Raw genomic sequence first — 23861 nt, forward strand, 5'->3', positions numbered from 1 at the left:
TTGATCACCTTCACTATCAAAAAGTTTTTCTAATATCTATTCTGTATCTTCTCCTTTTCAGTTTCATCCCATTGCTTCTCGTGTTTCCATGTGCAAATGAGAATAATGATGATCCCTCTACACTGTGACATCCCTTCAGATATTTGTAGACCGCTATTAAGTCTCGTCTTAGCTTCTTTTTGCAAGCTAAACATTCCCAGATCCTTGAACTGTTTCTCGTACTTTTTGTAAGCAGCTTCTTTACTGCCAAGAGAACAGATTTTGCCTGTGGGAAAAAACACAACAAAAACGCAACTTGTGAACATAGCTTTTAATTACCGTCTAACAATTTTTTTTTTTATTATAAAGTGTGTATTTTTATTCCCAGGAAGTGTTCGATTCTTGCTGGCTCCTTCCAGACTCAGCTTTCCATGCAGTTGATTGACTACTTGAGAGTGTCCGATGCGCCCCATTTTTATGGACTTCCATCATTGGCAAGAACTCTGAAAGGAATGGTACATGTGACATCTTTACCAGGCTGGAGCTCTCATTGTCCAACTACTGAACCAATGACAATCTGCGTGAAAGCATTGACCAGTCTTCTTGAGGTATGGCAAGATATACGTTGTTTTACCACTTGAAATGGAAATTGTATTTTTGGGGGTTTCAGTGAATTTCTCAGATTCTGGTGGGAATTGTTCAAGACTTTTGTTTCATATGCAAGTGTTGAAAAAAAAGGGCATTGGATTACGATTTGTCGAATTTATTAACGGGTTCACATCTCTAAATACATTTCTCTCATTTGGAGCTCCAGACTTAGATTTTTTTATCATTTTACTCTAGAAATGATAGCGTTAAACTAGATTTGTCTGGCCATAATTGTCAATCTTCCCTTCACAATGAGCCACCGACCTATTGGAAAATAAGACCACAGAATTTAAAAAAAAAGTGCAAAATTTTTGAGCAAATGTGGCTTACACAAAAACTAGCATTTTCCTTTAAGACTGGAAAACTGTCATATTCAGTGGTAAATTCCTCCTTTTCCGATATAGGAGTGCATGAATGGGTACAACATTTAGACACAACTTCCTTGCTTAGAGCTCATACTCACTTGCGAGAGACTCGCATGATTGTCGTGAGAGTCTCTCGCATGAAAACCTGGCACTGCCGCCGGCACTCACACCGGAGCGTGCGGCTACATAAATATACATGTAGCCGCACGCTCCGGTCCGAGTGCCGGTGGCAGTGTCAGGTTTTAATGCGAGAGACTCTCACGAGAATCATGCGAGTCTCTCGCAAGTGAGTATAAGCCCTTGCGTGGTTATTCTATACAGTTCTGCATGTTAAATATTTGTAGGCATTACTCAGATTCAGATGTCTGATGGTAAATCTGGATACATGAATGGCACACTGATTGTAAACCTGGACACACTTATGGCACACTGATGGTAAACCCGGACACACTGATGACACACTGATGGTAAATCTGGATACATGAATGACACACTGATGTAAACCCGGACACACTTATGGCACACTGATGGTAAACCCGGACACACTTATGGCACACTGATGGTAAACCCGGACACACTTATGACACACTGATGGTAAACCCGGACACACGGATGGTAAATCCGGAAACACGGCGGACACACAGATGACACGCTGATTGTAAACCCGGACACACGGATGACACGCTTATGGTAAATCCAGACACATGGGTGACACACTGATGGTAAACGCGGACCCCTGATGACACGCTGATGGTAAACCTGGACACACTGATGACAAACCCGGACACACTAATGACACGCTGATGGTAAATCCGATCACACGGATGACACGTTGATGGTAAATCCGATCACACGGATGACACTCTGATGGTAAATCCAGACACACTGGTGACACACTGATGGTAAACCCGGACACACTGGTGACAAACCTGGACACACTTATGACACACTGATGGTAAATCTGGATACACGAATGACACAATGATGGTATACCCAGACACACTGATGGTAAACCTGGGCACACGGATGACACACTGATGGTAAACTCGGACACACGGATGGTAAATCTGGAAACACGGATGACACACTTATCGTAAACCCGGACACACTGATGCACAACACTGTTGACATCAGTAACATTTTTCACATGCGTGTTTAATTAGATATGTGAATGAGGACTTAAGTTGTTTCTACCACAATTGACCGTACATAGGGGCCTACGTGTTCTCTGATGTTATGATGTTCCGGATGGGAATTTTACCTAGCAAATATAAAATGACAAATGTTGCGGGAACCCCAAAGCACCTCAAAGACCTCATTCACACACTCCTGTTTAAACACATGTTAAAAATAGTAACGGTTTCATCGGCGTGTCTGTGTAGGCCGTCGGCGTGTCTGTGTAGGCCGTCGGCGTGTCTGTGTAGGCCGTCGGCGTGTCTGTACTTACCATCAATATGTCTAGTTCTACAATCTGTGTGTCATCAGTATTTTTCATAGATTGATAAAGAAAAATGAATAAATTACAAAGCTTGTTATATACTTTGCAACATTAAATACAGATTGTACGCAGGTGCCATCCATGTGCTGTACTTGTTTTTCACAGACCAATAAACTTATATCAGCCCTTTTTATACATGATGTCTGAAAAAAGCAAATATTTCTGTGTTTTGCATGGACATACGGTCTGTGAAAAACTCGGACGTGTGAACAGCACCATAGGTTATAATGGCTGCATGCTGTATCCATAGGAAAAAAAAACCATATACATACAACGCAGACGTGTGAATGAGGCCTAAGAGAGGTTCATTGTAGGGAGGAGTACATGTGACAATCTTTTTACAGCCTATGATTAGTATTTATTTTGTGCTGTTTAGCGGCTGCCATACAAATACCCTCTAATATCCAGTCTGCTTTTTTCCTTAAAATCTAAAATCTTACAAAAATAAATACCGTACATCTGACGTTTCTCCAGATTCTGGCCAGTGTTCTCCACTGGTCCCCTAGTTTCCCCATCAAACCAGCGACCTCACACGACCTCTGCAGCCAGTCTGTGCCTGTTGATTGGTTGCAGTGGTGACATTCCATCCCAGCCAAAATAGTGATTCTTCCTCTCTTTCTGGCACAGAGCCCACCGAGGGGACAGGCAGTGGTGTAGATAATTTTACCAGACGTCATTCGCTCCTCTAATTTCTTATTTTATTGTAACTTCCATGAGCCTAATAAAGAACCGTCTCCTAGTGGACGACGTCTGTAACATCTGCTGCTATTCCAGTTTTTCGCTAACTTCATTGGCCAACATTGCTACATGGTATACTCAGGGATACATAGTTTTAGGGGATGTTGCACCATTTTATTTTATGCTATCATAACTCCTAAGAGTCAAGCTACCATGAAATTGTTTTCCTCTATTTTATCAGATCATCTCCTCTTTTTACGTGGAATGGGGAGGAAATGCTCTTTCCTATATGGGGAAAGGCGTCACGAAGAGCACAGTGTTGTGCTTGCTTCACTTGTCCCACGAGATGACAGCTGAGGCCAGAAACACGGTAAGGGAAAAGAATTGCACTTTTCCGGATGTGAGACTTAGATCTGTGACGTGGCTGAGACTTGGACCTTCTCGTTTCAGCCATTTCATTGATATCTGGTGTGTGCTCTGCTGCAGCATTTTCCGATTTTCCCTAGATTATTCTAACATGGGTTCTGCACCAAATAAACCGTTCCTTTAAAGCGTGACTATTATGCTAAGTGCGCAATTAAACAAATGTGGAAAATATTATTTTTTACTTAGCGCTGGAAGGGTGCTTCTCGGCAACAATGGCTCAGTGGCTTGGTGCACTGAAATATATTCATCTCTTAGAATCTTTCTACCTATCTGATGATGTGCAGATGGCTGTTTGAAACTGTATCTCCTTTGAGGCGCTGAAGCAAAATACCAATTAATTCCTCCTTATGGCGTACTTTTTGCTTTTTAAATGTTCTACAGCTTTGTTTTGTTCTTTATTTCTTTGGATTTGTTCTCTTTTTTTTATTTGATGTAAATATTGACTAGGTAGCCACAAGTAAAGATGTAATTTTTCATAATGCATCCGTTCTGGGGCTCCTAAAGTTCACCAGTGCGGCAGGCGCTGAACATTAATAGAAGCCATGATTTTTTTATGTATGTCCTAGAAGAACGCCGGCATTGTTAGTCGCAGATCTGACATTTGCATCATCGGCCATAAAACACGCGGAAAGATTGTGCTGGTGAAGTCTGTGATCTCGCACAAATTTCCAGAAAGGATGGCCTTTGTGGAGTGCTCAAACAACTTTGGCATTGCTTAGAGATTTCTTGCTGAAAATGACACACCGTTACTTTAAATTCTTCTGTGCCTAATATGTGACATTTCTAGTGATAAATCAAGAAGAGCGGTTCAACCTGGGATGGATTGTGGTTACATGTGTTTCCAGTGTGATCTTCTCCAATCTATCCATAACCTATCAGCGAATTATTGGTAATGAATTCCTAACTGTAAAAAATAAAAGAAAGTTGTAGTTTAAAGGGCTTTTCAATGACTGTTATTGATGTCATGTTCTTTAGGATAGGCTGATTGGTGAGGACAAGTGATGAGCGAATGTACTCGGATAAGTTGCTACCTGAGCAATGCTTGTGTGCTAGTCGTGTAACATTGGTGTGCTCGAATACTATGTTCAAGTCGTCGCAGCTGCATGTCTCGCAGCCGTTAGACTCAACACATTTAGGGATTGCCTGTTTGTTAGGCAATCCCTGCATATGTTGCAGCTGTCAAACAGCCGCAAGACGTACAGTGGCGGGCACTCGAACAAATTGAAGCACACAGACATCACTCGATTAGCACACAAGCATGGTTGCATAACGCCTTATCATAGTACGTTTGCTCATCACTAGTGAGAACCCTAGTCCCTCCAACCCCTGCTGAAACTTCTGCACTCATGGACCGCTGTGTCCCCTTTTGATTACCGCTCCCAGCTCCTTTCATTTGGTAGTCACTATGTATCATACTGAATTTCTGTTGTATTCATCGTGCCATGATCCAGGTTAATCTTTGTCTCTGACTCATCAAGGCTGACGTTTTGCATGTCAGTCTTCATTGATGGTGTAAGTCCCTAAGTAATCGAAGATCAGTCTACTTGGAGTACACTATCCCACAAATCCATTGACGCACTGGGATGGTCACATATTGTGTTCCTAGCACCACAAATGAGCATTGATTACCTTCGTAGGGCATATTGTAATACATGCACTGCCACTGTTACTGATACACATGTAAAGCTGCTAGATCTGTAACTTTATATATGTGCTAGACTTCAACAACTGTTATCTCTCTCACAGAACTGGGTGCATCTTTGGTCTTTACCCTATGATCATGGTAGTGAAGAGCAAGCCATACCAAAGCTGGGGTTAGAGTGGTTGATACCTTTATGGGTAGACCGAGATCCAGAGGTTAGTACAAAATGTTCCAGTTCTTATCATTATGTACTTGTGTAATGTAGATTAAAATGGATTTCCCCTTTTCAGCATTGTGTGCACCATTAGTGTCCCTGTGTTAAAAACAAAAGAGAGACTGTACTCTACAGTTGTGCTCAAAAGCTTACATACCCCAGCAGAATTTTTGCTTTCTTGGCCTTATTTCAGAGAATATGAATGATAACACCAAAACTTTTTCCCGACTCGTGGTTAGTGGTTGGGTGAAGCCATTTATTGTCAAACTACTATGTTTTCTCTTTTTAAATCATAATGACAACCTAAAACGTCCAAATAACCATGATCAAAAGTTTACCTACCCCATTTCTTAATACCGTGTTTTGCCCCCTCTAACATCAATGACAGCTTGAAGTCTTTTGTGGTAGTTGTGGATGAGGGTCTTTATTTTCTCAGATGGTAAAACTGCCCACTCTTCTTGACATAAAGCCTCCAGTTCCTGTAAATTCCTGGGCTGTCTAGCAGGAACTGCGCGCTTGAGATCTCCCCAGAGTGGCTCAAGGATATTGAGGTCAGGAGACTGAGATGGCCACTCCAGAACCTTCACTTTGTTCTGCTGTAGCCAATGACAGGTTGACTGGCCCTGTGTTTTGAATCGTTGTCATGTTGGAACGACCAAGTATGTCCCATGCACAGCTTCTGGTCTGATGATTGCAAATTTGCCTCCAGTACTTGCTGTTAACGTGCTGCATTCAGCTTTCCTTCAATTTTTACCAAGTTTCCTGTGCCTTTGTAGTTCACACATCCCCAAAACATCAGTGATCCACCTCTGCAGTTTACAGTAGGAATGGTGTTCCTCTCTCCAAACGTTTATGGTTGTTGCCAAAAAGTTCACTTTTGGTGTCGTCATTCCAAATTACCTTGTTCAAGAAGTTTTGAGGCTTGTCTCTGCGCTGTTTTGCATATTGTAGGCAAGATACTTTGTGGCATTTGCGCAGTAATGGCTTTCTTCTGGTGACTCGACCATGCAGCTCATTGTTCTTCAAGTGCCTCCTTATTGTGCATCTTGAAACAGCCACACTGCTAGTTTTCAGAGAGTCCTGTATTTCAGCTGATGTTATTTGTGGATTTTTCTTTGCATCCCGGACAATTTTCCTGGCAGTTGTGGATGAAATTTTTGTTGGTCTACCTGACCGTAGTTTTATTTTTACATAGTCACTGATTTTCCACTTGTTAATCAGTTTGAACACTGCAGACTGGCATTATCAATTCCTTGGATCTCTTTTTGTATCCTTCTGTTTTATATAGTTCAACTATCTTTTCCCGTAGATCCGTTGACAATTCTTTTGCTTTCCCCATGACTCACAATCCAGAAATGTCAGTGGCTGGATGAAAGATGCAAGAGTCTGTTTGGATCCCAGAAACTCAGCTTTTATGCGCACACACTGATTACAAGCAAACAGGTCACAAATGAGGATATTGCCTTTAGTAGCCATTCAAACCCATTTGTGTCAAATTCTGTGCATGTTATCAGGCCAAAATCACCAGGGTATGTGAAGTTTTGATCAAGGTCATTTGGAAGTTTTGGGTTGTCATTATGATTTAAAAAGAGAAAACACAGTAGTTTGACAATAAATGTCTTCACCCAACCACTAACCATGAGTGGAGAAAAAGTGACTCTCTGCTACTATTCACATTAGGTAGGTTTTGACATTAGAGAGAGTAGTTACTGTCCCAATGTGGTACACCTTGTCTCGGAGGGACAACCTTATGCGTTTTTTAATCAAAAACAGTGTTTACTAAGTACCCTGTGTTAATTATTTAATTCACTTGCTTTTACTTATTTATTTTCATTAGGGTATATGCACACATTGTCTTTACTTTGATTTTGTTTAATTCTGTAGTGATAATCTCCTGCTGATAAAACACTGATTTCTGTTAAAACTGTAACAAACAGCCTAAAAAAAGAGACATCCTTGGAAAAATTATCTGCCCCTACATTACGCTGCCATCAGAATGATTAGCAAAATACTGACAAATTTCCTTTTAATAATGACTAATTACTAATATGATAAAATGCAGTTTTGGTCTCATGTGCAGGTATTTTGGGTAGCGCCGACCTCTCCATTTCTATTACAAATAGTTACTGGTAATATCTCTAGCACATTCCATCCAGCCTGTTATCTGCAGTTGTGCGGCTCTGGTTTTAAATAAATGATGTGATGGGCCTGTGATGTGTGCGCTGTTCTTCTCTGCAGTGCTCGAGGGAGCCGTCCGAGCAGAATAGAGAATGTATCTTTAATTTACTTGGTAATTAAATGTCATTGACTTGTTTCTGACCTTTCATGGTACGATCAGCTACAGTGAACATCTGCTTTCCAATTTCTTGGTATTAAATAGTTTAGTAAACTTAAAGGTACCATCAGTTCAGAAGAAAACCCAATCTGAAGCATTAAATTGCTGCTTTGGCTGAAGACGACCTATATTCATTTCACTATACTTTCTGTAATCTAATAGAAACACTCTTGTTGGCATGAGCATCAGACAGCTAGGTAGAGGACATCTTGTATTTTTTTTAGCCTCTTTAAATATGTTAGTGGCTTATTACCCATAGTAATAGTGTACCCTGAAAATATCCATGTAAACTAATACCAAACTTCTAATGAATAATATGAAACCCATGAACAAACCTTTAATTCTCTGCTAAAAGAAGTGAGGCACCACTTCTCACGCATAACGTGCGCCACACTGGGGAAGAAGGGAAAATACATGGCTATAAAAGACTGAACGAGTGGGGTTGGAAAAGTGGTGAAAGGATCACTCTCTGAAGATTAGCAGTATGGGTTAGTAAGCATTGTTTGGAAGGCTAAAATCCAGGCTATCCCTGTAAACATTTGGGGGTTGTGAACTAGAGTTAAAGCTCTTTGGTCTTGCCCATGGTGTGAGGTTAGAGTCTGACTGATTAATTGAGTCTGTGGGCAGGAGTCTTTAATAAAGGTGACTATGTAAGACAGCAGTCTTTAATGCAGGTAACGAGTTGATCAGGAGAGTCTAACTGGTCTGTAAAAGCCAGAACTCTTAATGGTTGGTAGTGGATCAAATACTTATTTCTCACTGCAAAATGCAAATTTATATAATTTATACAATGTGTTTTTCTGGATTTTATTTTTGATGTCTAGCTCTCTGTTAAAATTAGCCTACCCTTAAAACTATAGACTGTTCATGTCTTTGTCAGTGGGCAAACTTACAAAATCAGCAAGGGATAAAATAATTATTTCCTTTAATGAACAAGCATGGTGGTCACCCAGCCATGCCAGAATTATACTCCTTTCCTGAATTTTTAATTAAAAGCAAAAAATAAACAAATCACCTATACTTTTTGGTTCCATTTTTCTACATTCCAAATAGGTTTAGGAATGTGTTTAGCATTCTCCAAATTAACGTTCTGCACCTTTTAGGCTGAGTGCAGACGTACTTTTTTGCCCTGCGGATTTTTCCACGCAGAATTAAAGAAATCCGCAGGTCAAATGACCTGCATTTTTCTTGCGGATTTCTTCCTTTTTTTCTTGCGGTTTTTGTGCAGTTTTCCCCTGCGGATTTGGAGAATGGAACAGGTGGAAAACCGCACAAAAGGAGTGACATGCTGCATATTTTGAACCACAAGAAAACTGCGCGGAAAAATCTGCAGCGTCTGCACAGCGGTTTTCTCTCTATTGATTAACATGCTACTGTACTTCACAATGCGGTTATGCAGCGTTTCTGCGCCGTAAAATCCGCTGTGGATCCGCTGGAAATCTGCATCGTGTGCACATGGCCTTAATATCTCTTGAGTTCAGTGATATGGGCTCTCGGGACTCTAGTCTGAATCGTGATGTGAACGAGGGGCAAAATAAACTAATGACTGTGTCCAACAGGCAATATAGGGCACAATTCGAAATGTCCCCCTTATTTCATTTGGTGCCTTCCAAACAGCATCAATTCTTCTAAGTACACGGGCACACAGTTTTTGAAGGAATGTAACATGGGGACGGTTCCAAACCTTTTTGAGCACTAACCACAGATCTTCTGTGGATGTAGGCTCGCACAAATATTTTTGTCGTTTCTTTTAATCCTAGACAGACTCGATGATGAGAGCAGGCCTCTGTGGGGGTTAAATCATCACTTCCAGGACTACTTGTTCGTTTTTTTTTTTTTTTTTTTACTCTGAAGATAGTTCATGACTTTGGCTGCATGTTTGGAGTTGTTGCTTTACTGCAACTACATTTTAGAGACAATCCAAGCGCCTGCCCTAATAGACAAGTATATTCCTTTATTTGTCAGCATTGAAGAAACCGTTAATCTTGACCAAATCCCAAACTCCATTTACTGAAATGCACCACCTAATTTGCCAGGAACCTCCGCCTTGCTTCACTGTAGCTGCAGACACTCATTTTTTAACTACTTTCCAGCCCTCTTACAAGTAAACATTCTATTATAGGGATATGTTTAAAATTTTGTCTAATCAGTCCAGAGCACCTGCAGCCATTTTCCTCTACACTAGGTCATATGTTTTCGTGCATCTTTGAGCTACCTCACTGTGTTTCTATTTGAAGATGTTCCTTTTTTTTTGGCTGCAATTCTTTCATAAAGACCAATTGTGGTCAGGCTTCATTGAACAGTAGATGGGTTTAGCAGATTCCCACTGGTTGCTGCCAGTTCTGAGCTGATGGCACTGCTGGGCATCTTCTAATTTCAAAGGGAAGTAAATTTGATGTGTTTTTCATCTCCTGCACTTTGGACGAGCAATGTGTATATGGTCAATAACATTGCTATTTGTTGGTGCCTTGATCTGCACATCTTAAAACTCCAATCTGCTTTGAAACCTTTGCCTGACATAAACTTTGCTGTTGCAGTATAACTACCTTATGACTTGCTGCTTTGCTCAGTCTTGCAATGGTGTTTGACCTGTGACTTGAAACTGTCTTCTGCAACCTCACCTTTATAGCCGTGCTTGCCTGTTCCTCACCCAATTTTAGGCCTCTTATAGATCTGTTTTCAGTTAATGAAGCATTCCCATAAATTGTTCATGGGTTAAACCTATGTGAACGTATATGTCGTTTTCTGTAGATGTATTAATATCTTCACTAATCGCCGTTGTCTCCAACGTTGGTTCGGATCTCTTCTGAGTCATGTGACTAAAGGCTTACATTGTTTTGGCTTGCACATAAACCCCAAAGTGAACCTGCAAGTTGGACTAGGCATCACGTGACCCAGTATAGAACTCGAGCAGCCCTTACAATCTGTAAAGTTGGTGGATGTATTCATACACTTACACTAAATATACATTTAACACTAGAACTACTGATGGAGTCATTTTGACTTCTTTCGTTTTTTATTTCTCTTCTGTGACTACATTTTTCAGAATTCCGGCTTGAAACTCTGTGACTTTTCCTCAAATATGATGTGAAAAAAGATTTTGTGAGAATAAATAATTTTGGTGAAAAATTTGCGCGTTTTTTTTCAAAATTTACCAAGAACTACTGAAGGGAGTCATTTTGACTCCCTACTATATTTTGAGGTCCTTTTGTCACTAAATGTTGCTATAAAGTTTTGTGCATAATTTTTTCACTCTGTCTTATTTACCCTGATGTTCATATAGATGTAGTTCAATTTACATGTCAACTTTTCACATTTTCCTTGTGTTTTACCTGCTTGTATTACTGTGTAATACTGAACAAAATAGCTTGTTTACTCTAGGCTCTTATCTTATCAGATTTGATGAGAAATCTACTCGATCGGAGAGACTGCAAACGGACAAGTTTGCTCTATTTTCTACTGTGTGGGACAGGTTTATTGAAAATTGTATTGCGTGTTACAAACCTGGCCCATACATAACGGTGGATGAGCAACTTTTCCCAAGCAAAACTAGGTGTCCATTCACGCAGTACATGCCTTCCAAACCAGATAAATATGGCCACAAATATTGGCTAGCTGTTGATAAGGAGAGCAAATATCTGGCAAATGGCTTCCCTTATCTAGGCAAAAGATGACACACGCCGTGCTGAGGACCGTTTAGCTGACCATGTGGTAATGAAGTTATTGGACCCGTTTTTGAAAAAAGGTCGCAATGTTACAACCGATAATTATTTTACTTCAGTAAAATTAGCTAAACAGCTAAAAAGCAAAGGAACAACCATCGTGGGAACACTGAACAAGATAAGGCGAGAAGTGCCTAAAGAAATAAAATCCATGAAAGAGGAATTGTACAACACTAAAGTGTTTAGAAATGAAGACAATTTTACACTTACAGTATATCAAGGAAAGCCCAACAAAAATGTTGTCATTTTGAGTTCCGTCCATCCAGATGTTGTTGTTGCGTCTGATTCCGCTAAAAAAACTCCAGAAACGGTAAAGTTTTACAATGAAACAAAATATGGAGTAGATGTAGTGGATCAGATGGCACGAAAATATACCACACGAACATGCACAAGGAGATGGCCTGTTCATGCATTTGAAAATGCCTTAGACTTTGCGGGTATAAATGCATGGATAATATTCAAGGAGATTACCCACCAAAAAATGTCACGCAAGGCATTTTTGCAAACGCTTGTGAGAGAGTTGAGTGGTCCTTATGTCACAGATAGGGAAAAGGGTTCCACGTCCCAAGTTTCTACATGCTCAGAAGTGATGGTTCAAACAAAATTTTGCCAGATCAAAGAAAAGTGCAAGAAAAATAGATCTGTCGGCAATTGTAAGACTTGTGGTAAGTCTTTGTGTGGGCAATGTACTGCCATAAATCAAAGGCAATGCCTAAAATGCGAAACACCAAATGTTTAGAAGGTGAATTCTGCGCCATATTTTCATTTTTATGCTCCTCCACCTACATTTTCTCTGCTTTTTGTTCTTCAGTTGTTGTTTATATGTGTGCACTTGAATAAAAAAAAAGTTTGAAAAACGTCTATTATAATTATTGTTATTTTCTGTAGAAAAATAAGAAAAGCAGAAAAAAAACAATCAAAAGCATTACTGTTGGATCTCACAATAATACATTACAAAAAATATAATTATTAATAAATAACCACAAATGAAACTCTAAAAATAAACGAAAACAAGCAAGGAGTCAAAATGACTCCTTTCAGTAGTTCTAGGCGGGGTCACGAGTCCAGTAGTCCTAGTGTTAAACAGGTTTAGCCAATAAAAATTTTAAGGGAGTGCTTCTTTAAAGGCAATCTGTCAGCAGGTTTTTTTTCTGTGTAATCTGAGAGCAGTATAATATAGGGCAAGTGATACTGATTCTAAGGATGTGTCACTTACTGGACTGATTGGCAGCTGACTGTGTACACTGTACTTTGTCATCAAGCTGCTGATCAGTGGAAGTTGTGGTGTTACACAGATCAGCCTGACTGCCATACATGTGAGATCTAGTTAGGCAGTGATTATCTCCTGCAGATAAAACACTAATTGTATTGAAACTACAATAAACAGCCTAGTAAGTGACACAGGCTTTGAACTGGGATCACTTGGTCTATATTATGCCGCTTTCAGATTAAATATCAATAATTTGCTTACTAACGTCCGTGTTTTAACCTACATATCAAAAAAATGCTGATCATTATCACCTGGTAGATATAATTGGTTACTTTGTGGGGTTGAATGTAGTAAAATTCATGCTGCTTTGAATACAATTGAAGGTCACACCAAATGCTTTATTCATACACTTTGCATTTTATTTGACAAATGGTAATCTAGTGACACTTCTATTTTTGAAAACATTCTTGCTTTGCAGCATTTTCCACTCTCCTATATATAATTAGTTGTATCAAAGTTTCACTTTTCCCCCAACTATTTCCAGGTGAGATTTACAAGCCTGGCCATTGGATCCGCGTTGACGTCCATTACAGAAGGCTGTGTTATCTTGTCTGACAGCTGTCAGCACATTTCTGGAGGCTTATGGGGAACAGTGCTAAGTATCTTTGTGGACCAGTGTGAATGTAGCATGGTGCGCAGAGAGGTGAGTCATTCTCTTGCCGGCCTAGAATGTGTTCTTATTTTCTGAATAATGGATTTATCTCATCAAATTTTCATGTTTACCAGGCCAGAAATACAAAGCGGCCTTAAAGCGAGTATAAGGCAAGTTGTAATGTTGTGAAGGTTCCGTTTGTATTGATGGGTTGCTCTTGAGCTGCTCATACATCAGAGGTGGCGGAGAGCTTCACTTTAGTGCAGGCACTTGAGACAAATGAGGCTAATTTATACATCCCAATCAATGCCGACTGCCTCATTTTCAGAATAATGTACATTTATCTATCAGCCCTTCATCAGACAGGTGAAAAAGCCTAAGTGCGGGACCCATCTATTAAAGGTTGTACAATATGGGCTAGTGAGAAGGGGAGTAGTCCATTGTCTCCCACTAATGGCTCCCCAGTGATCAGTCATCGTTGTTACATTCTGCTTCAGCACCACCACAAGGATGACGAAGCATTACACAGGTTTCATTGATTTTATTTTTTTTTGCCAGTGTTTCATATGCTGTAATTCATGGACAGGCCTGGTCCTCCAGAGAGAGATGCTCTTTGTAGCCATTCTGCACCATGGTACATAGATGAAGAGCTTATCTTCCATGGAGTTACTCAATCTTGTAACTCTGAATTGACTGTTAAAATATATGAATGTTTTATTTTTTATTTTAATTATATATTCCCTATAAATTAGCCTTTGGTAGCAGGCAGGATAGGCCCACATTGCTGCAAATATTTTCTACTATTTATGTTCAAATCCTTCCTTTCTAGGAGGAGCTGGCCAGTGTCCATAGTGTGTAAGGAGTGTCGTACCACAGCTGTTCAATTATCACTTTATAAAAATGCATGCGATTTTAAACGCAGGCGTGTGCATATCTATGCGCACGCCTGCGTTCCCATAGACTGTAATGTGACTTTTTTGCACATTCCGTGCGCAAGTGTGTGCATGCGTTTTTTTGAGACAGGTCGGACGGACCAAAAATGCAACAGGTTGTGTCCGGCGCGTCTAGGCGCACACTACAAAAAAAAACGCATCCGCACAAAACGCATACAAACGCGTGCATACGCTAGACCATGCACCCCCATGTTAAAGATGGGGGTGCAGGCGCATGCGCATGGACGTGCACGAAGCGCAGAGCTAAAAAACGCTAGTGTGAAATCCGCCTTAGTTTACTGTGAACAGCGGTTTTTTTTTCTGCTGTTGATCTAGCAGAGCTCAGAATGTTGAGCCCTGTGTAACCCCGCCCAGTTCACTGATAGGCTGCTTCCTGTGTATACTGTAAAATGACAGCTGCTAATCAGTGGTTGGACCAGGAGGCATGAGGCAGCTTGTCCTGTAATGATGATCTCTTGCTGATAAAACACTATTGAAACAGCAAAACCTAATCAAGTAAGTGACACGTTGCTGGAATCCGGATCTATGGCCCTGCATCACTGTATTCTCTGACTACATAGCAAAAACCTGTTGACATATTTAATTTAAACCAAAAAAAAGTCAATGGAATAAGTTGTGCCAAATGTTTTAAAAATGTGCACGTCTTGAAGGGAATCTGTCAGGAGGTTTTGCTATCTCATTTGAGAACAGCGTTATATAGGCAAAGAGACCCTGAATCCAGTGATGTATCCCTTAGATTACTGGGTGCAGCAGGTGTGACACAATCAGACTTCTTAGATTTAGCAATGCAGCAGAGCTAAGAAAGCTAACCCCGCCCCTACCAGGCTCCACATGAACATTGTCTGTTAGCTGCTTATCACAGAAGGGGGCGGAGTCAGACTGGCATGCACAGTTGCTGTAGTGTGGGTAATGATCGTCACCAGGTGATAAAACCTTCAGTGTAAGTAAACAGCACACAGCTTGACTTGTGGCCACATCAGTAAAATCGTTGTCCTCAGATTACATAACTAAAACCTGCTGACAGATTCCCTTTAATAACATTTGTGCATTTTAAGGATGGTCCTATAGTCGTAAAATGAAATCTACATCTCATATGAAGAGACCTGAGTAGTCTCGAAAGCATCTAAAATTTGCAGGCCATGCCCATCTTGTAAACTGTGTCCACTTTTCCAAATTTATGTGAGTTCTATGGAAAACGTGAAAAATTTGCCCAATTTTTTAGGGGCTCCGTTTAGGTCAAAAACTAATGTAAGATTCCAGAACTGCAACCTCCCTGAAGTGCAAGATGTTCAGTGCTCAGAGACATGGCCAAGGTAAGGAAACCTGACTACCACTGGGCAAGACATAGTAACATAGTTATTAAGGTTGAAGGAAGACTTTAAGTCCATCTAGTTAAACCCATATCCTATCCTAACCTGCCCTAACATGTTGATCCAGAGGAAGGCAAAAAACCCATGTGGCCAACAGTAAGCTTCACATTGGGGAAAAAAATTCCTTCCCGACTCCACATACGGCAATCAGACTAGCCCCCTGGATCAACACAATATTAAGGAAACTAGTGTATATACCCTGTAATATACTTTTCAAGAAAGGCATCCAGTCCCTTCTTAAATTTTAGTAGGGAATCACTCATTACAACATCATATGGCAGAGAGTTCCATAGTCTCACTGCTCTTACAGTAAAGAATCCGCGTCTGTGAGTATGCTTAAACCTTCTTTCCTCCAGACGTAGAGGATGCCCCCTTGTCCCCGTCACAGGTCTAAGAGTAAAAAGATCATTAGAAAGGTCTTTGTATTGTCCCCACATATATTTATACATTGTAATAAGATCACCCAGAAGCCTTCAATTCTCCAAACTAACTAACCCCAAGTGTAATAACCTGTCTTGGTATTGCAGACCCCCTAGTTCCCTAATAACCTTGGTCGCTCTTCTCTGCACCCGCTCCAGTTCAGCTATGTCTTTCTTATACACCGGAGACCAGAACTGTACACAGTATTCTAATTGTGGTCGCACTAAGACATTGGAACGTCAAGAGGGGGCCAAGAAATGTCTGAGGACAGATTTGGCCAACGTTTTATGGACTTACGAGTGATTCTTGACTCCCCAGATCAATGGGCCCATGGCTGGATCACCTCAGAAGCCAGCAACATGGAGGTGGGCTACTAATATGGGCTGGTGGTATTAAAGATCAGTATATATTCATCCTTCTGAGGTTGAATATGGATTCAAAATCGACTCCCAAACCTATTGCCAGTGAAGACTCTTTCTTCAAGCAAGTGACACAGGAAAAAAACATGAATTTTCTACAGAACACTGCTTCAGCTACTGCTTGGCTGCCAGTAAAGGCCTTAGAAAGGAAAGAATAATGACTTGGCCCCTTGCTCACCTGCCCTAAACTTTATGGAGAACTTCTGGGCCTTTTTTAAACGGGAGATTTATGGTAATGGACATCAGGACCCATGTCTGAGACATGTCTGTGAGGCTGTGGTTGGTGCTGCCCAAAAAGCTGATCGGCAACAGATTAAGAAACTGACAGACTCCATGGATGGAAGGCTTACCACTGTTCATGAAAAGAAGGACGGCTATCTTGGTCACGGATACATTTAAGACATTTAAAAAATATATATAATTTGTACATTTTGAGTTGTTTGGTTATTATTCTCACTTTAATATAAAAATAACAAATTAAGATGTGGAAATTTCAGTTTTTCATTTAGCCTCCCAATAATTCTGCACCCACAGATATTCTGTTTAGGGTGAGTGCACCCGCTGCGGAATCACCTGCAGATTTTTCCGCTTGGATTTGCAGGTAAAACCGCAGGTACAGTGACCTGCGGATTTGCCAGCGGTTTTCCCCTGCGGTTTGACACCTGGACAATGGAAATCCGCAGAAAATTGACATGCTGCGGACTTAAAACCGCAGCAAATCCGCAGCATGTGCACTGCGGATTTGAAATCCCATTGGCTAACATTGTACTGTACACTGTATGCGGAACTGCTGCGTATCAGCAGGGCCGGATCCGCAGCAGAATCCACAGCGTCTGCACATACCCTAAGACAACACCTCACATTTTAGATTTTTACATTTTCAGGTTTATTAACCTTTGGACTGACAGCTCTGTAATTGTTCAATAGTAAAATGAATCATCAAAACTACAAAGTCCCTAATAATTGTGCACGCTATCTATTGCTGCTAATGTACATGTGGATTTTCTGAAAAAACAGGAAGTTCCAGTCTAAAATATCCTAGTAGTCAATGTGAAAATTGCAAGATATCTAACTTATACTTTTTTTCTATTTATGCCCATCTGGCCTAGTGGACAATTATTGAGATTTTTAATTCACCAAACCTGTCCATGGCATAACTGGACAGCTTGAGTCTCCTGCCTTCTCTGCCCTTTAGCCATGAGAAGAAACCTGATTTGAACGTATGCCTGTATATATCAACGCTGAGAACCTCGTAGCCCGAGCGCAGGCGCACACATCGAGAGAAGAGAGGAGGGGGACGAGACCTAGATTCCACCATAGCGCGTGCACTTGTATACACTCTATTGGAGAATGTCATCTCCAACAGCAGTCTGCATCATGCCCGTCCCTACTGCCCGTGATGGGGTGCGCCTTCACTCTGTCTATGGGTATGGAGCTTCTCTGCTGTGATATTACGGCTGTCAGAGGCACCAGACGTTCTCTATTGCCTATATTGGTCACAACATAAAAAAGTGACTTTTGAGCCATACATGGCCTTTCTCAAGTCATTTACAATGCTAAAAAACTATATTATTAATAATAATTAGTGATGAGTAAATGTCCATGGTCAGGTGCTAACCGAGTGTCTTCAGGTGTGCTCCAATAATCTGTTCGAGTCCCAGCGGCTGCATGTCTCACAGCTATTAGACACATGCTGGGTTTGCCTAATAGACGATCCCTTCGTGTGTTGCTGCTGTCTAACAGCCACGAGACATGCAGCCGCGAGGACTTGAACAGATTATAGGAGCATGCCATAGACACTGTTAGCACACAAGCATGCTCGGATAATACCTTATCTGAGCACCTTCAATCATCACTAATTGTTTTTTTTAATTGTATATGACTTGACAAAGGCTGTGTGTGGCTGAAGCGTCAATTTTTTTTTTTTTTAATGCTGTAATTAGAGTTGAGCGAAACAGGTCGGTCAGATTAAAATGTTGCCAATAGAGTTTAGTGAAACAGGTCGGTCAGATTCAAAAGTCGCCAACTTTCGCCAAAGTCGGGTTTCATGAAACGAAACCCGACCACAGTGTGAATATGGCCATGCGGTCGGCGACCCAAGCGCCAAAGTCTGGTTTCGCCAAATGCTTGCACGTGACTTTTTTCAGTCAATGAGAGAAGCGGAGAGGGAGTGGGAGGGAGAGAGAGGGAAGAGAGACAGATTTCGCCGCCTCTAGAGTTAAAATTCATGCCAGGTGTGTTAACAGTAGGGTTGAGCGAAACAGGTCGGTCAGATTCAAAAGTTGCCGACTTTCGCCAAAGTCGGGTTTCATGAAACGAAACCCGACCACAGTGTGAAGTTGGCCATGCGGTCGGCGACCCAAGTGCCAAAGTCGGGTTTTGCCGAATGCTTGCACGTGACTTTTTTCAGCCAATGAGAGAAGCGTAGCGTAGCGGGAGCGTAGCTGGAGTGGGAGGGAGAGAAGAGAGAGAGATTTTGCCGCCTCTAGGGTTAAAATTCATGCCAGGTGTGTTTACAGTCCTCCACTCACTGCTGACTTTTCTCCCCATTGACTTGCATTGGGTTTTGCATTTCACGACTTTTCCCGACTTTTCCCTGTAGTCGGCCGATTTCGTTCAACTCGACTTTTGAGAAAGTCTGGTTTCATGAAACCTGACTTGACACTAAAAAAGGCAAAGTCGCTCATCTCTAGCTGTAACCAATATAGGAATTTGAGAAGAATGTTTGGTGCCTTGGCACAGACTAAGAAATAATCCATGGGATTTTACCAATTTCTGACCTCTGATATGACAGCCATTCCTTCCGGTCAGGCTTCTGTTTTTCCAGGAGACACAACCCTTGATCTGGATGGGTTTTGTGTTATGATGACTTTTAACATCCTAATTCTTGCCCCCAGGAAAGAATAGCTTTAATTATGAGACCAGTAAGGTGTTATCCAAGCATGCTCGGGAGCCAAGAGTGTCTTCGGCGTGCTCAAATACTATGGTCGAGTCCCCGCGGCTGCATGTCTCACAGCTGTTCGAAACCCACAACGCATGCAGGGTAGCCTGTTTGTTAGGCAATCCCATCCCTGCATGTGTTGAACAGCTGTGAGACCTTCAGCCGCGACAATTCGAATATAGTATTTGAGCACGCCAAAGACACTCTATTAGCACGCGAGCGCGCTCGGATAACACCTCATCCAATCACGTTCACTCATCACTAATTAGCATCAATAAATAGTTAAAGGTAGTTTTCAATTTGTCTGTAATAATAATGTATTTTTTTTCGTTTATTAATTTTCTTTACTTCCTGCCAATCCCCTTTAAGCTCTTGAATTTTCATCTTTTCTACATTCATACATGAGCAGTGTTCTCTGCCACAGTACAGTTTTCTCTAAAAGTACATTGGACAGAACATAAGCCCTGCCATGTTACTTGTTTTATTTAGAATGGCAGCCTATTGCTCCTGACATGTACCCATGATTGGCGCGAAACAATGAGCACTGAAATGAGTGAAACGATTATTCAGCTTCCCCTTTTCTGCCTGTACCTGCCATGAGTGACTGCTAGATGGCAGCATTGAGGTCTTGTATCTTTGTTTTCAGGCAGCGTTTATTCTGCAGAACATGCTCCTTATCCAAATGTCAGAAAATGCAGAAGATGCTACGGAATCAAGTTTTCAGGTTAGTAGCATTTGATGTCCAGAACGCCAGTGACTATTGTGGGTTTTTTTTTTTTCCACAACTATTTTATAGAAAGAAAACCAATGTAATTATTGTTCTCTTCGCTGCCTGAATAATAATCGCAATAAGAATTTGCAATGCAGCGATCTATATAATTACACAGAGACTTTTTTTTCCTCATCGCCCCTTAGTAACTGTCATTCTAGCTCGACAGTTTCAAGAGCAAAAAAAAAAAAAAATTCAATAACTCAGCGGTGTTAAACCAGTGTACCTAGAGAAAAGCCATCACCTCCTGCAGGCAGCTAGCATCCTGCAATTTTAGATCAACTCTGAGAAGTATGACGCACCAAGAGCTAAGAGAAAATCGCAAAACAAAATTGTGTTTTTCTTTTATTTTTCCCCCTAAATAGTTATAAAAAGATTTAACCTGTTAATTACTAGGGTCCTTCTAAAGAGGTTCTTTAATTGCAATGATTGAATAATCAACTTATGGATCCATATAGCCATATGTGTTTGGTGTCCCTTTTTGTCACTGGTACCCCCATTAATTACTAGCACTCTACTATTGAGTTACCAGGCACATTGCCCACCTATATCTCTGCTTGGTGTCTGGTTTTTGCTGTTCCGTTGCACCTCGGACCATTGACTTCTATATTAAACACCAATGTTTAAGCCCATCAGTATGCATTCATAATAATCAATAATGCATACAATACCCAGCCAAAAAAACACTGGAGCAGATAGTAAAATCATCTTTAGAAACCCATCAATTTCATAAAGCCATTTACAAATCCAAGAGAGAGTTAAAGGGAATGTCCTAGACGTTTTACATTGATAGTCTATCCTTAAGATAGCACATCAATATCAGATCAGTGGGGGTGCAACACCTGGTAAACCCAGCGATAAGCTATTCCTGGTAGTGGCCTTATGTGATCATTTGTGGGTTTGCACATCATATCGCTGCCATCTATATAGTGGCCGCGGCTGGGTACTGCGCATCTGCCTTTATTTGAATAAATAGGGAGGGGATCTGCAGTAGCCCCCTTATTCAGTAGCCCCCTTATTCAGTAGCCCCCTTATTCAGTAGCCCCCTTATTCAGTAGCCCCCTTATTCAGTAGCCCCCTTATTCAGTAGCCCCCTTTTTCAGTAGCCCCCTTTTTCAGTAGCCCCCTTTTTCAGTAGCCCCCTTTTTCAGTAGCCCCCTTTTTCAGTAGCCCCCTTATTCAGTAGCCCCCTTTTTCAGTAGCCCCCGTTTTCAGTAGCCCCCTTTTTCAGTGCGTGTAAATCTTCTGCGCTCATTTTTCGAATAATACAGAGGGCGTGTGGAACTGTGATTCTGTTGCAATGCTGTGCATGATTTTTATTTATTTTTGTGTTGAAACGCTTTATTCCATAGCCTAACAGTGTTTGTCCACAGCCAAACAGCCAGCACCGTTAATAAGGAGCGCCTCTGTCACAGACACTTCTTTCTAAGCTTCAATTACACAGATCTTAGTGATTCAGTGTTTGTCTTTTAGCAGTCATGCTCAAAAACTGCTTAGGTTGATATTTCTCTTAATAACTATGCAAACTTCCAGCTTTTTCAGTTTCGTGATTTACATTTCCTTGCAATAGAGATCGCTTAGTCTGCATTTGTACTCCATGCAAAGTAGCAGAACTTGTGTTATCTAATTCTTAATTATATTGCTAGCGTTATTTTTGGCAGCACTCAGTAGGGCATAACAGAAATGAAAAGGAATTTCAAGCAGGCCCAACATTTCTGATTGTAAAAATGTTCAAATGCTGTTCACGATTACAACACCTATAGTAATGTTGACAGCCGCAGCAATAAACAGACTTTTTCGGGGAGATTAGTAGAGGTTGGCGAATTATTCAAAAATATATATTATATATGATAGAGAGTGTATTTACAGTTAGGTCAGGAAATATCTTTATGGTTTAAAGGGGTCGAACAAAAATATCCTGTAAAATGTTATGGAACCGTGACCATTTTCTACAAAGCCTTTTCATTTGAGGAGCACAAAAGTATTTGGACAAATTAACTTTACCTTGAATAAAATGTTCATTTTAATAATCTGTAGGAAATCCTTTGCAAGCAATAACTACCTGAAGTCTGGAAGCCATGGACAACCCTAAACGCTGGTTTCTCATGCCGCTTCAGCATAAGAAAACAATTGCAACATGCTGCGAGTGCATTTGATAATCTGATCACACGCACCATACAAGCTTATGGGTGTGTGTGAAACATCGAACGGCATTCTGATGTCATCTGAGTTCAGTCTGATTACTGGTAACACAGAGAATGAAGAAGATGGAGAAATTGTTCTGTCTTCTCCTCAACCATGAGAATTGGATAACACAAAGTTGATACTCTGATCAAACTGTGAGTTTGATCCAAGTGACATTAACAAAACCGGCCCTTGTGACAGCCGTGTGATAGCACCACAAGGCTGATTAATGGTTTTCACCTTGTAGTGAACCCTCTGTATTTGCTCTCGTGTAGTCTTCTCTTTATGGTAGACTTGGCTACTGAAGCACCTACTTCCTGGAGAATGTTTTCCACTTGGGAGCATGTTGTGAAGGGATTTTTTTTCACCATGGGAAGGTTTCTGCTATCATCGACCACTGTTTTCTTCGGTGGCCGTCTAGGCCTTTCTGAGTTGCTAAGCTTACCAGTGTGTGTTTTTTTTTTTTTTTTTTTGCCGAATTTACCAAACTGTTGATTTGGCCAAAAAGTTCTGCTATTTTTCTGATGGATTTCTTTTCCTTTTTTTCAGCCTAATGATGGTCTATTTATCTTCCATTGAGAGCTCCTTTTGACCGCATGTTGTGGGTTTACAGCAACAGTTTCCAAATGCAAATACCACACCTGGAATCAGCTCCAGCCCTTTTACCTGCTTAATTGTGATGTTGTGAATCAATGAGGGAATAGTCCATGCAGCCCACTAAACAGTTATAGAGATAACTGTTCAACTGTCCAATTTGGTCCCTTTAACAAAAAAAAAGATGCTACATATTACAGAGCTGTAACTCCTAAACTGTTTCTCCAATTATAGTGTGAAGCCACTGAAATTAAAGTGAACCTATTGCCCTCCCCAGGGCCTATTAAAGGAAGAGAGTCACCTTCAGCAACACTAAGGCTGCATTCCGTGAAGGTTGCTCATATGTTAAATATCCCTAGTAGAAACTCTGAACTAAAGACTATTATAAATTGCCCGGCATACCTCTATTGTGTCATGGAGGTATGTTTTCTCCCCTTGTCTCAACCGCCTCGCAGCCGTCCATCATCCCCCTCTTGCCTCCGTGCACTGCCTCCTCTGGTCCTCGTTACGTGACCGGTGGCTGCGTTCTGCAAACATTTCTCGGGCATGCACCGTGCGCGCTGCCCGGGAACTTACGTCAGGTGATGATGTAAGGATATCTCGCCCGAACATGATACCAATAAAACCGTCAACTCGTCCCGCAAAAAAAAAGACCTCACATGACTCAGTGGGTCAAAGTACGGAAAAATTATAGCTCTCAATATGTGGTGATGCAAAAACTATTTTTACAATAAAAAGCGTCTTTTAGCGTGTGACAGCTGCCAAAAATAAAAACCGCCATAAATAGTAAATCAAACCCCCCGTTATCACCCCCTTAGTTAGGGAAAAATAATAAAATTAAA

The 23861-nt window shown here is 41.0% G+C and overlaps 1 protein-coding gene across 3 annotated transcripts in view; it reads left to right on the forward strand.

The window, feature by feature from the left end:
* Positions 1 to 23861, forward strand: part of RTTN (rotatin) — a 328322-nt gene that overhangs the window by 181557 nt on the left and 122904 nt on the right. For 2 of the 3 annotated variants that reach the window (XR_012234901.1, XM_073590014.1), the window contains exons 29-33: positions 368 to 587; positions 3410 to 3538; positions 5341 to 5451; positions 13262 to 13420; positions 20119 to 20196. Coding sequence is in view for 2 of the 3 variants with exons in the window: in XM_073590014.1 (XP_073446115.1) it covers positions 368 to 587; positions 3410 to 3538; positions 5341 to 5451; positions 13262 to 13420; positions 20119 to 20196 (697 nt within the window). In the remaining variant the exon portion in view is untranslated. The remainder of the gene's footprint in view (positions 1 to 367; positions 588 to 3409; positions 3539 to 5340; positions 5452 to 13261; positions 13421 to 20118; positions 20197 to 23861) is intronic. The other variant, XM_073590015.1, reaches the window with a different exon arrangement.

Source organism: Dendrobates tinctorius, unplaced genomic scaffold, assembly GCF_039654945.1.
Source record: "Dendrobates tinctorius isolate UK_male_01 unplaced genomic scaffold, ASM3965494v1 ptg000115l, whole genome shotgun sequence".
Lineage (NCBI taxonomy): Eukaryota > Metazoa > Chordata > Amphibia > Anura > Dendrobatidae > Dendrobates > Dendrobates tinctorius.